The 16128-nt window shown below is 36.7% G+C and overlaps 1 protein-coding gene across 1 annotated transcript; it reads left to right on the top strand.

Moving 5' to 3' along the window:
* Positions 1 to 7526: 7526 nt before the first annotated feature.
* Positions 7527 to 7981, top strand: LOC141673980 (protein argonaute 4-like). The gene is made up of 2 exons (XM_074480706.1): positions 7527 to 7645; positions 7729 to 7981. The coding sequence occupies exons 1-2, from the start codon at positions 7527 to 7529 to the stop codon at positions 7979 to 7981; spliced, it is 372 nt and encodes a 123-aa protein (XP_074336807.1).
* Positions 7982 to 16128: the final 8147 nt, after the last annotated feature.

Here is a 16128-nt window from a genome sequence, read left to right as displayed (position 1 = left end):
ACAAAGCACATAGACATCAAGTACCATTTCATAAGGGAACATGTAATGAATGGTACTGTAGAGTTACATTTTGTTCCAAGTGAGAAGCAACTTGCAGATATATTTACCAAGCCACTGGATGAATCCACCTTCTCTAGGTTGGTAAGTGAGTTTGGTATGCATAATTACTCTTGAATCTATCTGAGTTATTTTGCAAGTTGATATGTAGCCAGAAATTTAACTGATTTTTAGTCATGAGTGAAATTTTGGCTAAGTCAAAATTTGCATCTCGACGGATGACCATTATCCATCGAGTTGAGTCATCCGTTGATATACTATGTGCAAATAAAAATCAATTACTTTTCTGGAATCTTTTAAAACTCGACGGATAACAGTTTATCCTCATCCGTCGAAGTGTCTAAATCTTAACCGTTAATTCCCTGAACATTATCCATCGAGTATACTTACAGTTTGTAAGCATTACACGACGGATAATGGGTGGAATTTTTACAGTTTATTTTTTTAAACGGCTAATTTAAGCAATTTCTATTGAGTAATTTACTTTTCTTTATTATTTTCATCCGTTATTTTTGAGATAGTATAAAAGCTTATTTCATTCTAATTATTTTCTTTTATCATTCTCAAATTCAACTGCTTTTATTTTATTCTCTCTCAAGCAAATATCCTCTTTTTCTTCAAGCTTTTATTCTCTAATAATGGCACCTGTAGTAAAGATCATGTCTCAGACTGGGTTCATTTATGAGAAGAACAACTTCACTGCTTTGGTCAATAAGGGTATTCAGCAATCAGAAGACTATCACAAGATGATGGACTTCGTGAAGAACTGCAAGTTAAGTTATGCCATGCTTGAATCACCCACAGTTTACTGTGAAGTTGTTGAAGAGATGTGGACCACTGCACTCTACAACTCTACTGACAAAACCATCACTCTAACTATCAAAGGTAATGAGTTCTGTATCAATAGTGATGTGATAAAAGCATGTTTCAAAATTCCTGATGATAATGTAACTTCACCACACACTGACACTGATATTATCAATATGCTTAATTCCATGCATTATGCACTTCCTACTACTAAGCTAAGTGAGATTAGAAGATTAGGTCTTAGGAAGGAATGGAGTTTCATGTGTGATGTTGTGACTAAAGTTTTCTCTGGAAAAGTCAGTAATTTTGATTTTGTGAACATTTCCATGCTTAACATGCTATACATGCTAGTTACAGATAAATTTTACAATTTCAGTGACCTTGTCTTGTATGAATTAGGTTTTAAACTAGGCGAGTTAGCCAAAAGGGGAAAGAATGTATATTATGCTAAACTTTTCATGATATTGGCTAACCATCTTTGTCAAGAGATTGTACTTGAGAACTCAAACAACAAATTAGCTTGTTGGGTTCAAGAGAGAAGAATCATTGCAGATTTGAACAGAGCCAACCATCATAGGGATGTGCCAATGTTCTACTTTCCTGTAATGCAGACACCTCAGGTAAGTGAGGTAAGTTCATCCATACCCTCAACTATTCCAATCTCCTCAATTTCTTTGAGTTCAGGAGTAGCTATGGCAACTGTGACAATGACCAAACAGTTGCCTACCAAAGCTGCCAAATCAACTACAATTTCTAAATCCAAGTCAAAGAAAACCCCCTCTCGTATCACTCAAAAGGTACCAGTTGAAAAATCTACCAAATCCAAAGAGGGGAGTATGAAGGAGGGTCAGTTAGGTGAGGGAAGGGGTGAACATCAAAGAAACCCCAAGGATAAGGTTGGAGAGTTGAGTGAATCCCAGCCTAGCCACACTGCAGTTTCCCAACAAACTGCAGTGCTTAAAAAGGACAAAAGCTCACTTCTAGCTGCATCCTTCCAAAAGGATGTGGCTATTGAACAAAGCTCTCAGCCAAGAGCACATGCCAAAAGGGTTAGGGACACAAGCTCACCCCAAACGTACACAAGAAAGAAGAAATCCAAAACAACTGGGGTTGCACAGGGCACACAAACAGTGAAAACTGGTGCTAAAGACACAGTCCCTGCACTTTCTCAAATCCAGATTGATGTGGCTTCAATAAATGTGGAGTCACAGCTAAAATCTCTTATAATAGAAGCCTCTGAAACACCATACTCACCAACAAACTCTCTGGAAGTGGATATGATAAACACTTCAAAATCTTGATTCCCCTTCTTTAACTATGTTGGGGAAGCCAAAATCTATTGTAAGTGAGCATTCATCTTTTAGATGATTTGTTGGCTCACTTGCCAATTCTTTCAGATACTATTGTGACATATGTGCCTCAAATAACTTCAATCAACACGGAGTCAACAATAGTTTCTCTTCCCACCTCATTCATTTCTACTCTCTCGGTGGATATTGCTCATCCGTCGAGTAGTGATTGTATCCCGACGGATAAGCTTAACAACAGTTATCCGTCGGATAGCTTTACCACTCACCCGATGGATATCACTTATCCGTCGAGTGTCTCTGCACAACTTTAAACTTCAATTATTTCTAGTGCATAAGATTTAGTGGTAATACAGTCAATCTTAGGACTGAGAGAGGAGAGTGCTTTGAGTGAGAGGCTGGGTTACTCCCAGGCAAAAGGAGAGGAAAAGAGTGAATCTCAGCAATCCATTTATTCAGGATTGGCAAAAGTGAGTGAGAGGAGTCCCACCTTAGTAGGTGAAGGTGAGGGTGTGAGGGTGGGGAGCCAGGGTGAGACCCTGATGCAACAAAAGAGAGATTATGAGAGAAAGACTGGTACAGGAGAAATAAGGGTGGATCCAGCCATTGCTAGTGAGTCAATGATTGTGGATGATGCTGAAAAGGGAAGACAATTTCAGCAACATTACAAAGCTGAAATTGATAACATTTCCTTGGATGCTGACACTTTTACTCATTCCGTGTCAGCCTATCAATTGTTGGTTGCTCAGGGCAATGTGGAGGCAGAACAGACTTTAAATTTAGTACACACCTCAGAATCTCTTCAAAGAGATAAAGCTGCTGTCAATAGGATGCCTTCTCAAGCTGGTGAGCCATCTGAAGAATTTGGAGTAAATTCTAATGATGATGACTCTGTTTTTTTGGATGGAAGCATGAACTTAGGGGGAGATGAAGGCCCAAGTTCTGTTTTAAATTTACCTGGATGGTCATGGACAAAGGAATTTACACCAGGACAATTTGATGTGTCATTGGTCAAGCAAGTGGTGGCTATTCAAAAGGCCCTTCAGGAGACTTCAGATGATGGTACCAAGGCTATTCTTTAAGCTCACCTAGACTCTCTACATCTCATGAAGATCCAGCACTTAAGACAGAATATGAGTGTGGATGAACTAAAAAGAGATATAGCTGACTTGAAGACATACAATTCTGAGAAGCTGGATTCAGTAATGCCATATGGTACCATGCAAGATCTACTACTGAGATTAAGGAGAGAATCAGATTCTGAAAAGAAGCTAGCCAAGCTGGAAAACAGAGTTCAAGTTATTGCGAATTCAGTGGCTATCCTTCTTCAAAATCAACAGACTCAGACAAATCTTCTTATGCAACTGGCTAAAGCACAAGGCCTAACTCCTCAACTTGATGATAACAAAAAGGGGGAGAGAGAATCAAGTAAGGGGGAGAAAGGGCCAACTGAGGGGGAGAAACTTCAAGTACAAATCAGCAAAGTAATTGTACCTTCAATTACAATCTCCAAGCCAACAATTGCAGATGGTATAGATCTAATTAATGCAGCAGCAGCAAATTTGAAAGTTGCTGAAAAAGGAAAGTTGAGTTTGATCAACTGGAATAAGATTGATGAGGAGATACAGAAAAAGTTTGAACTAGTCAAGGAGCCAGTTCAGTCAGTGATCCATCACTCTCATGTCAAGCCAATCAGTGTGAATGAGATGAGCATGAACTATCTGGAAAAAGGACAATCTTCCTGCATCAATTCTAAAAAGGCTGAAACAATTCTTAAACCAAGGGCAAATTATCCAAAATCATCTTGGAAGAAACCTATGGACACTGTGTATGAGACACCCAAGCCAGATGAAAAGAAGCTTCTGTCAAGATCTATTGTCTTCTATAAAGATCCAGCTGATTCAGCTTCAAAAAGGAGAATTGCTAAGATATTCAGAAATGGAAAGGAAATTTGTGTGGTAGCTGGACATCCACAATTTGCTTAAGCAAAGAAAGAAGAAAAAGCCAGATTAAAGCAGGAAAAGTGGCAAGCTGCTCTAGATGCAAAGAAGTCTAAACAAAAGAAAGAACAGATTGCTATCTTGGCCGAGCTACAGGCTGTAAATTCTTCTCAACAAATTCCCTCTCAACCATCTGAAGCTGCTGAATCAAAGAAGAAGATTGAAGAACAGAAGAAATCCCCAAGAAAGAAAGAATTGGCTAGAAGAACAAAAAGGAAACTGGATGTTGTTGACAAGGAATTGGAAGATCAATTTCCTAAGGAATCCACTCAAGCTACAACTCAAGCATCAAAGCCCTCTGTGGTATTTGTAGACATAAGGGTGGTGGATCCCTACAGGAACATACATGGTGAACCTATTGTGCCAAAGGATGAGCCAATAGAGTGGGATAAAATACCAATTCCTGACTTTAACTTACCAATCCTTAGCAAGCCAAAAAGGACAAAGTCAAGGGTCAAGAAAGTGAAGCTGTCACCTCTCAAATCTAAGTCAGTAGTTAAAGCTCAACCCAAGGTCAACAGGGGAGACTACTTGTACTTGTGTGATATCAAAGAATTTTCAGATCTAAATCTTTATCTGGATGAACTAGATGAAGTGAGGGCAATTGATGCATACAGAAACCTACCTGAAAGGTTGGTGTTCAAGTACAAAGGAGGAAGGGAGATTCAGTGGCCACTTCACAGGATTCTTCAAGAAAGCCAAGTTGTGCTGATTAAAGTCTATTTATCCTTCAAGAAAAACTTTAGGTTCAATGTAACTGCAAGAAGACTAGTATTGAAGAAGATTGAAGAGCTGATGAGTGTTAGAGCTAAAGATGCACTCCCAAAGACTCTAATCATCCCATACACAGGGAGAAGAGTGCATCTAAGGCCCTACTGGCTGATGGAATTCATGGATGGCAAGAGTGTAAGAAGATTTTTCAGATTAGAAGACCAATTGAGTATCTCTAGAAATGAGACTCTCTTGGAAATGCAAGAAAAGCTAGATCTCTCAGAATCTGATGAACTAGAATTCCACAAGCAGCTCCAGAATCAAATTGAAGAAAATAACAGAAAGCTTGGAAGAAGATCCAGACCTTCAAGGAACTAGAAAAATCTGCTCAGGCTAGAGGAGCACCTTGAATTGACTGTGAGCCAAACCTTGTACATTTAGTTTAATTGAAGCACTTTCAGTTTATCTACTTATCTTTAAAGATGTATGTTCAGGATGTTTTGTTATCATCAAGTATCTCTTAATTTATGGCTACAATTCCAGTAGACAAAAATTGAGGGAGATTGTTGTGCATATGTTGTGTACTTGATGATTTCATAAACATAACATCTAAGTAGATTTTACTTAGTGAAATTATATAGCACTCGACGGATAAGAATTATAGTCCCGACGGATAACTCATTATAGTCCCAACGGATGATTAACTTATTATCCATCGAGTGAGTAGCTTATGTAATAATAAGTTTGTAGCACAGTTATGTATGCACCTTTGTATAGAATCTGTAGTAGCATATAAGTCATGTTGACTTTAACTAGATATGCATAATAGGTTGATTAATTGTACATAAATGATGTCTTGTAATTCTGCATAAGTGAAATAGAGTCAAGTGCCAAAATAGCTACCGACGGATGATTAACAAAGCCATCGACGGATGATCAAATGACTATCAACGGATGTTTAATATAGCAGTCGATGGATGATCAATTAAACCATCAACGGATTTTCTGAAAGTCGACGGATGATCATATGAAGAATTCAAACAGCAGTTGAACTGTGAAAGCTGACACACAGCCATCGAGATGTATACAAACACACTGTGGAAGCCCATTAACTGGGTAATAGAGGATGAAAAGCAGCAAAGCTTAAGACTGTTAGATTTTATATTTGTTCAGTCTTTTTGACTTTGTAATCTAGGTATTATATAAACCAAGAGAGTAGCAAATAGAAAAATAACTGAAATAGCTGAGAAACACAAAAATAGAGAAATCTTTGTAAGCAGAATCTTTTGCATTTCCTGTATTCTCAGTAGTTCTATTTGTAAGCAGCTGTGAGCATTTCTGCACGCAGAGTCCTCTCGATATATTATATATCTCCGGTGGAATTGTTTAAATCCGCCAGAAAGTTTTTAAAGACTCTTGTTTTTAATTACTTATGTTTTGATTCAATTAAGTTTACATTCCGTATAGTGCTAATCAAAACAAATATATCTATAATCGAGTTGAACATTTTTATTTCAAGAAAAAGGTTCAAGAATTCCATTCAACCCCCCTTCTGTAATTCTTGCTATATTGTTAAGGGACTAACAATTGGTATCAGAGCAAGCTCTTAATCTACAAAGAGTTTAAAGATCAAAACAATTCAGCAAGATGAACAAGAAAGATGTTGGAGTCAAGATTCCTTTTCTTGATAGAGATAAATACCATCATTGGAAGGTAAAGATGCATCTTCATATGCTTTCTCAAGATGAGGCCTATGTGGACTGCATAGAAAGAGGCCCTCATGTTCCAATAAGAGCTGCTACAGGAAACGAGCCATCTGTTCCAAAGCCAAGGCATGAATGGTCTGATCCTGACATTGAACAAGTCAGGAATGATAAAAAGGCCATGAACATTCTGTTCAATGGTGTTGATGCAGACATGTTTGATAACATCATCAACTGCAAAATTGCCAAGGAAGTTTGGGACACAATACAGATAATTTGTGATGGCACTGAGCAAGTTAGAGAAAGTAAAATGCAGCTCCTGATTCAACAATATGAGCATTTTCACAATGAAGAAAGTGAGTCACTCACTGACATTTTTAGTAGATTCCAAAAACTACTAAATGCTCTTAAGTTGCATGGAAGAGTCTATTAGACTAAAGACTCCAATCTGAAATTTCTCAGATCTCTTCCATAGGAATGGAAACCAATGACAGTCTCATTGAGAAACTCACAAGATTATAAGGAGTTTACTTTGGAGAGACTGTATGGCATTCTGAAGACCTATGAGCTTGAGATAGAGCAGGATGAAAGAATGGAGAGAGGAAAGAAGAAAGGAGGATCCATTGCACTAGTTGCTGATCTGGAAAAGGAGAAGGAAGTAAAGATGGAAGCTGTAGAATCAACTTCAAAGGTCTGTGAGAATAAGGGTAAGGGGCTAGCTGCAGAAAATGAAGAATCATTGAGCCAAGATGACATGGAGGACATTGATGAGCACCTAGCATTTCTTTCAAGGAGATTTGCCAAGTTCAAGTTCAAAAAGAACTTTGGAGCAGCCAAGCCAAATAGAAACATGGTGGATAAGTCAAAATTCAAATGTTTCAAATATGGCTTGGCAGGGCATTTTGCAAATGAGTGTAGACCGTGTTCATCAAACTTATAAGATGGAGTTGGAAGGGAGAGACTTTGCTTATGATGGTGAAAAGATTTTTTTTATTATTGCAGCTCTTCCAGGAAACAAGCTAGACTTTACTATTGTACTTGAGAATATCTCATCTAATAGGTATGCTCTTTTAAACACGCGACAACATTTGTGGAAATTCAGTGCCTCTTTCCTCACCTGGTTATTGTAATTATGTTTTTCAGGAGCACTGGAAATAGCATTTCACTTGCTGATGAAAGTCCTGATGAAAATGATCGGAAAAGGCTGAAACGGCCTTACCAGTCCAAGACTTACAAGGTGGAAATTTCCTATGCTGGAAAGAGTCCTGTGCAGGCCATTGCACAAGCTTTACGTGGTCAGGACTCCGAGAACTCTCAAGAGGCCTTAAGGGTTCTCGATATTATCCTCAGACAACATGCAGCTAAGCGGTATGTTATTGTCTATGATCTCGTTTAGAATATTAAAACCCACCATCCATCCAGACACGCCCTTAAATGGAAGCTCTAAGCTCCACCTTCATCTCCCCACCTCACTTCCCCAAAACCCCACAAAAACCCAAACCCCAAAAAGTAAGAATCACCTGCTCAACAATCTCATCAGACCCCTGGTCTTTAAGTGATGGCAATTCCATGAACACCCCCAAACCCAAGTCCAAGAACCCCAAAAACCCCCTCTCCGATGACAACGCTCGTCGAATAATCAAAGCTAAAGCTAAGTACTTGAGCACTTTGAGGAGAAATCAAGGCTCTAATGCTCAAACACCCATGTGGACTAAGAGGTCTCCTGAGCAAATAGTGCAGTATTTGGAAGATGATAGGAATGGGCATTTGTATGGAAAGCATGTTGTCGCCGCGATTAAGCGAGTTAGGAGTTTGGCTAAGAAAGGGGATGGGGAGTATGATATGAGGGTTGTGATGGGAGGGTTTGTTAGTGTTTTGAGTTTTAGGGAAATGTGTACTATTTTGAAGGAACAGAAACGGTGGAGACAAGTGAGGGACTTTTTCGGGTGGATGAAATTACAGGTTGTTTTCATTTTTTTTTACTTTTTAGGTTTATATGACTCTAATTGTTTAAGTGATGATGATTTTTGAAATTTTGCTCGTAGTAATTTATATGAGATTTACAATCATGATGTAGAGCTTAGGGTCTATAACGCCAGGTTAGTAATATGCGCATCTGCACACCTTTAATTTACTAGATTTAGTTTTTTATTTTATTGTAATGTAATAGACTTCTAGCAAGAAATCTTTAGCCTCCAGTAAAGGATAGTTGGTCATGTTTTTCTTATATTCAGGGAAACTAATGACTAGACAATAAGCCAAATATCATGTTACTATTTAGGTCAGAGTCTATGCTTTTCCTGCCTGTACAAAGTAGCGGAATCCGGGTGGTATAGAAAAAACATAGTAGTACACTAGTATATAGTTTGAGTGTATATTTAATATTATAGTTTTTCAGTTGCTTGTGATATGTAGAATCTTTCCTAATATCGTTTGTTGCTACCTAATTTGAATGTCTCGAGGATTTCATGGTCTTACCTTGAACTTTTGCCACTACTTTATATGATTTGGTTTATTTGTTTTCTTTTAATTTTAACTTAGATGAAATATACTTTGCAGTTCGATTTGGATGATTTCATTATGGTTCCATGTGATGCCACTAATATATTGGTGTATAAGAACAATGGTTATTTGATGATTTCATGGAATGGAGGTGTAACACCCCCAAATCCGGGGTCGGGGATATGGGTTGTCACGAGTTCCATTTCCCTTAATAACACCCAATATTAATAAATAATCAACTACTCTGTACTGTGACCCCACAATAAACACACACACCACACGTTATAGTCTCAGAGATGAATATCCAAAAATAATCACAAGTCATTTTATTCCACAATTATCTGTCAATACACCTTAAAAGGGTTTCTGAATAAATTTACATTTTTTTGCCATTATTACAATTCATAAATATACATAAATCTGGTACATCAAAAGTTGAAAGCCTAGCCTATTGGTAGCTCCTACCTCAGCTACAACAACATCAACGCCTATAGGAAACTGCGGAACGTTTCCTATCCGCTCGCGAATTGGGAGCTTGGTTTTGTTCATCTTGTCTATCTGATGTTGTGTAATGAAAGAAGAAAGCAAGGGTGAGCAACAAGCCCACCAAAATAATATGTATACTGATTAACAATATATGAGCATACTCATAGTACTCATGAAAGTCTTGGTCAAAAGAAATGAACCAAGCTGATATCTTAACGCGACCAAGGCACAAAATATTCAGTATATATATATACATATATATATATATACTTTTCACAATCATTGAAATACTCTGACATGTATAATATACACAGAGTTCCAGTTTATAACTGTATAAAAATATCATTGCAAGGTGATCTCATATATCTAACCTTGTCTCAACGTTTTTCTGAAAATCTTTGTTATGCATAAGATAATCATTTACTAGATATAAGTTTAAAAGATGAAGTTACAAGATACTCCAATATACTTATATCTTTTCCAAATACTACTTGAACTACCACCGTTCAAGTTATAATGAGCTTTCAACAGTTCATCACATAGATGAGACTACAAGACAAGATTTGAATAGATTAAATCTTTGAATATCACTATAAATAATGAAGTTACGAGGTACTTCATTAAGTCCCGATATATACATACACACATATATATATACGTTTCCTGAAAACCTCTGTCATGTAAAGTATGAACAGAATTGCAATATCCAATAAATTTGGAAAGGAATGAATTTTGGCATAAACCTGATATCTTGCTGATCAGGCAAAGATACCAATAAGTAACCTTTTCTACTAGTAGATGGATGAATTCCCCACTAGTAATCACCCTAGTCGCAATAGGACCTTATGCTGGACTGCCACTCAGCCACTTACGCATTTGATGGACTCCCACTGAGCCACTTACACTATCTTGGACGCCCACTGAGCCCATGTTTCTTATGTCGACTCGATAGATGGACTTACTTCCCGAACGTTGGGTAAGTAATCAATTCATTTACCAAAACAGCAACCTCGTTGCGAATATAAAATACACCACAGAGCCGGATCCCTCAGGTTTTGAGCGAGTATTTAAATCCCCTTTAAAGGGAAGATCTTAAATATAAAAATGAGTTTTGGGATCCGCTCTAACTTTTAAAAATCATTTTGAAGACTCGAAAACACTTTAAAGAGTGTTTGGAGTAATGCTGATTTAATGAAGTAAATCAGTCCCAATATATTTAGAAAATATCTGAATATTATTATTTAAATAATATTCCCATAAAGAATAATCTTTATACAAATAATTGAAGTAGAAGTTGTAAGACTTATACTTGAAATGAGTATTAAATAACCAAAGATATACTTATACGAAAGTACTATCTTTATTTGAATAATCAAAAATAAGTTTGATTATCGACACCTTATTCTTTAATAAAATAAAGAATATAACTCAGCAATAATCGGAGTCATAGATCCTCAAATGAATATTCAAATAATATTCATTAAATAATATAAACTGAGTCATAAGCCCTCGAATGAATATACAAATAATATTCAATTAATAAAATAAACTGAGTCATAAGCCCTCGAATGAATATTCAAATAATATATAATTAATAAAATAAACTGAGTCATAAGCCCTCGAATGAATATTCAAATAATATTTAATTAATAAAATAAACTGAGTCATAAGCCCTCGAATGAATATTCAAGTAATATTCATTAAATAATATAAAGTTATCGAATAAATCTTATCTGATTAATAGTTTTAAAAACCATATATATATATATATATATATATATATATATTATACACGGGAGCCTCGCCTCCCGGTTTTAGAAAATATTTCACCTTTTTGATCCCCTATACTAAGGGTATACGCAAATACCACTTATCTCTAGCATATGTATTATGCAACTAATAAGCATTTGAACCAATAGATATATAAATCAAGAATACGAAACACGCATGCATATATACCATATCACATGCTACAATATATCGCAAGAATTTTCTAATAACAAATATGCATTTATCACAAGATCATGCATATACACATATACATCACAACAACAGTATAACGGGTAGAAAACTTGCCTGAGTGCTCCCGGATAGACTTAAGCTTAGAGTGGGTCCGATAACCTATGAACAACAACATAAGTCGGAATTAAACCCCGGTCGCTTAAGAAACTAGACTTTAACCATTTAGAGTCCTAACGTTCGCTTTCGCGCTTAACGATTCACTTAAGTCGCTCGAGTACTCTCGGCTCCACCATTTTTAATAAATTAACCATTAAGGGTTTTAAGGCGATTCTTTCGCGAGTACCTTACCAACTGCCTAATACACTTAACATAATTGTTTCATACCCCAATTAGTCCTTTAAGGTCCTTAACCAAGGTTTCAAAGTAAGGCGAGGGGTAATGGTTTGGTCGCAAAACGCCGTTACTTAAAACGGTCGTTTCTCCTACATCGGAATCAAACGAACTACATATCAAAACAAAGCTCGTAACATGAACTATCTAAACATGGCAATCGTCAAAACCTAGCAGGGAGTTCTCGGGTCCTAATGTTATGAACAAAAGCAGTCTAAAGTAAATCGGACATTACGACGGCTATGTTTACGCGATTTCCCAATTTTATACCATCCCAATTCAACCACCAATCAATCCCAATCCATTCATACAACCAAAATCCATCCTCACTACATCATAACAGCCCCAATCAACTCAATATTAATAATTTATACTTATTCTTAAACTTGAATTTAAACTATACTTAAGTCCTTTAACCAAACCATAAGATTTCAACAATCAATTCACTACCATTCCAACCCAAACTCTAAACCAACAAGCATCAAGCTACTCTTTACCATAACTATCGAAATCATCCTAATATACAAAGTAAAGCTAGGGTTTGGAGATGTTATACCTTCCTTGAAGTGGTTGGAGTAGCTAGGAAGCCTTAAGAAGCCTTGAGAAGTCTTAGAGATGCTTGGATCTTAAAGGAAAAACAAGAAAAATCAAGTTAAAAACTTTGAAATCACTATTCATTATCTTCTTCATTGATTTCTTGGAGAAGATTGAGAATCAATTGGAGGCTTAAACTCATAGGATAGCCATATCCATGCATAAGGAGTACTAGATAATTAACTTACCAATTTAGAAAGCTTGGAACTTGAATTTTGAAAATTTTGCTTCTTGAAATGGAGAAAAGCCGAGAGCAAGGTTGAAGAATGAAATGATTTTGTGTTTTTTGATTTGTTTAGCTTAGCTTGGTTGGTTTTTGTTTTGTTTTTGGTTAATTACCTTTCTAGCCTTGAACTTTGTGTGGTTTTAAATCAACCACATCTCCTTCCCCTTATGTCATGCTTATATCATGCTTATGATGTCATCATCCCTTACTTGCCCCCTTCTTATTGGTTGGATGACCTCATCATCCCTAACCTCCTTGATTAACTGCCTAATTGTTTGCCTAATGACCACTGATCTATTATACGGTTCGCTTAACTTTCGTTTTCGTTTATCGTTTGAGGGATCATACCCGGGATCTTATTACTTAGGTTTCTTTAACCTTTCTCAATACATTATATTCCTTTCATGATCCTCTCTTATAATCCTTTTATTTAAATCCTTTTTATCCTGTTACCTTATACTCAATTCTTTCCGTATCTAGTGGATTTCCGGGAAAAATCAAAGTGTTCGGAATTGGATTCTGACGATCTTTACATACACTTATATACCATATATAGTACTAATAAAATCTCAGAATATCCATAACAGAACCCCTACATAGTGTGGCATGAAAAGTTTTCTTATTCAGCATAATCAGCAAAACACTCTTCATAAGGGTTTCAAAAATTCCAAAAATTGGGGTTATTATAGTCTCCCCTCCTTAAAAGGATTCCGTCCCGAAATCAAATAGAAAATGAGTAGGGATACTTTCTTAGCATTGCACTTTCTAACTCTTACGTAATTTTTCCACATTATGGTCCTACCACCAACTCTGCTTAGTTTGATAACCCTTCTCCTAAGCACTTGTTCCTTTTCACTCTATAACCCTTCCTGGTTGCTCCATATAGGTTACGTCGGGTTGCATGTCTATGCGCTCATATGCCCCTATTTATCTGGCATCTGAATTACACTTCCTTAACATTGATATGTGGAACATGTTATGAACTTGCTAAATGTTCGGGGGTAGGGCTAGCTCATATGCTAATTTCCCAATACGTCTTAATATATCCAAGGGTCCAACAATTCGTGGGCTTAGCTTTCCTTTCTTTCCGAACCTCATCCATCCTTTCCGAGGGAATACCTATAACAACACTAGGTCCCCTACTTCCTATTCCTTTTCCTGTCATATCAAATCAACATACTTCGTGTGCCCATCTTGGGCTACTACCAGCCGTCCTCTAATTAAATCTATTATATCCTTGGTCCTTTGGACCACTGCCGGTCTAAGCATCTTGCGCTCTGCAACATCATCATATCATAAGGGAGATCGACATTGTCTTCCCTCAAGGATCTTATAAGGCGACATCTCGATAATGACATATGATCTATTTTCGTAAGAAAACTCAATCCGTGTTAAGTGATCATTCCAAATTCTTTCAAGTCTATTGCACAGACTCTTATTATAGCTTTTAGCATTAGAGCTTTTGCTTCTTAATACCCATTCTTTTCCAGTTCGTAATCGCTACTACCTTCCGTTCCTAATATTATATTGGTTATACTTTTGCTCATTAGCGTTCTATAACCTTGTAATAACCACGTCAACCTTAGTATCACGAATGTGTTTCCATTCCGAATACTACCACAACTTTATTACTCCTTTTTCAGCTGTTTCTATTTCCCAAAGTTTGATCAATCATATAGAAGTAAAGGAATTTGTTGAGAGATCACTATGATCATGAACACTTGTTTCATTACATAGTTAGTACAGAAGGTGGCCGGCCTTTAGTACTTGACAAGCAATTAAACAACAGGTGGTATCCTACTAGGCTTCTATCACACAGATAGATAGTCATTCGGCAATACCTCCCCTTCTGGAAGGGTTGTTCTTCTCAGCTTAAATGAAATGAAAAGAAGAGAAAAGGACGAACTGAAGATAATTGTATATATAAAATATACTGCCACAAAATATCTGGCTTGGAATCTACCTCTGAACTATAGAGGTTTAGCATAGGAGAACAAAACATATATGTATTTATATCAACATCAAGTATTATAGCATCGTATTTCACATGCCTAAATATTTTTGTTATTCCGTCCATCATTCTATGGACCCTTGCTCTTCCTCGAGCTTATACACAATCACCTTTGAAACTCCCTCGATATCGAAAATCGAACCTGGGATCTCATTCTAGACATCATCGTTACTAGAATTCTATGCTTGCACCGCAACCTTCCTCATATAGTAATACGACTCTCTTTTCATAAGAGGGAATAAATATTCAATAGGTAGATACTCTACTTAATTAGTCTATCAATGATAACTTATACACTACCACAACCCGATTAGTGGTACTCAATCTCAACATCCATTCCAATACAACTCTCACGGTTGTAATCAGCTCATTACTCGCAGAATCATTGCTGCATTACTATGGTCCACCACTGACCTACTGTCGTCATTCACGTTCCATGAAATCTTAATATCTAACCATACGGAGTCCATACATGTCGTATCAAATCCTTCTAAGGAGTTAACATAATCACCAATCATAATTCATGAAGAACACTCCAAACTATGACGTACTTTCATAACATGAAGTAGATAAAATTGCAGAAGAGTTTCAGTCAAAGCAACGATAGCAGGTTAATACCATTCTTAATCGTATGCCTTCAATAGAAGACTTAACTCAAAGGTTCGTTTAGTCCTTTTTGAAATATGGTCCTGGATTGTTCTCAAGATAGGACCTTCTAAGATAGATAGCCCGCTCATGGCGATTACACAAATTAAACCTTTACCAAACTACTATCACGGTTGGGTATTGCACAGTCATCAGAAGGTATGTCAATCTTCCAAACCATAATACAACCTTCACAGCTTTAACCATCATCACTGTATTCTTTTGGCACAAGCGCCTATAATTATCCTCTTACCTTTAAAGTGTCGGCCACCTCTTTGGCCTTTCCTAATAGTAAAATTTCCTTACAGTCAATGTCATTTTAACCACCTCCAAATAATTTTCTACCTCATTTCAATCACAGCTTATGTGAAGATGTTTTCCTTAAAATCTAATGAGTAAAAAAAAATATCACTATCTTTTTCCATAAGTTATTGCCTCAGTCTTTAGAGGTTAATCACTGTCACGACTGACTTTCAATCATACTTAGAACATCTTTTATCTTAGGCTCTAATTGCCCTGAACAATTTCGACCTTTACTGGTTCGATCCATACTTTCTCATGGTTTAACACGTGCCCCACTTGGCATCATTATAATTACGGCATATTCCCTTTATCAACATTTCTATTCTTGAGAATTTTGAATATTACCTTTCTCCTTGTAAAACCTCTAAGGTTATCCTTGAATCGTTCCTCCTGTATTCCCTAAATACAGGGCATATCAAAATAC

This window comes from Apium graveolens, chromosome 7, assembly GCF_009905375.1.
Source record: "Apium graveolens cultivar Ventura chromosome 7, ASM990537v1, whole genome shotgun sequence".
Taxonomy (NCBI): Eukaryota; Viridiplantae; Streptophyta; class Magnoliopsida; order Apiales; family Apiaceae; genus Apium; species Apium graveolens.
This window is presented reverse-complemented; position numbering and strand designations above follow the sequence as displayed.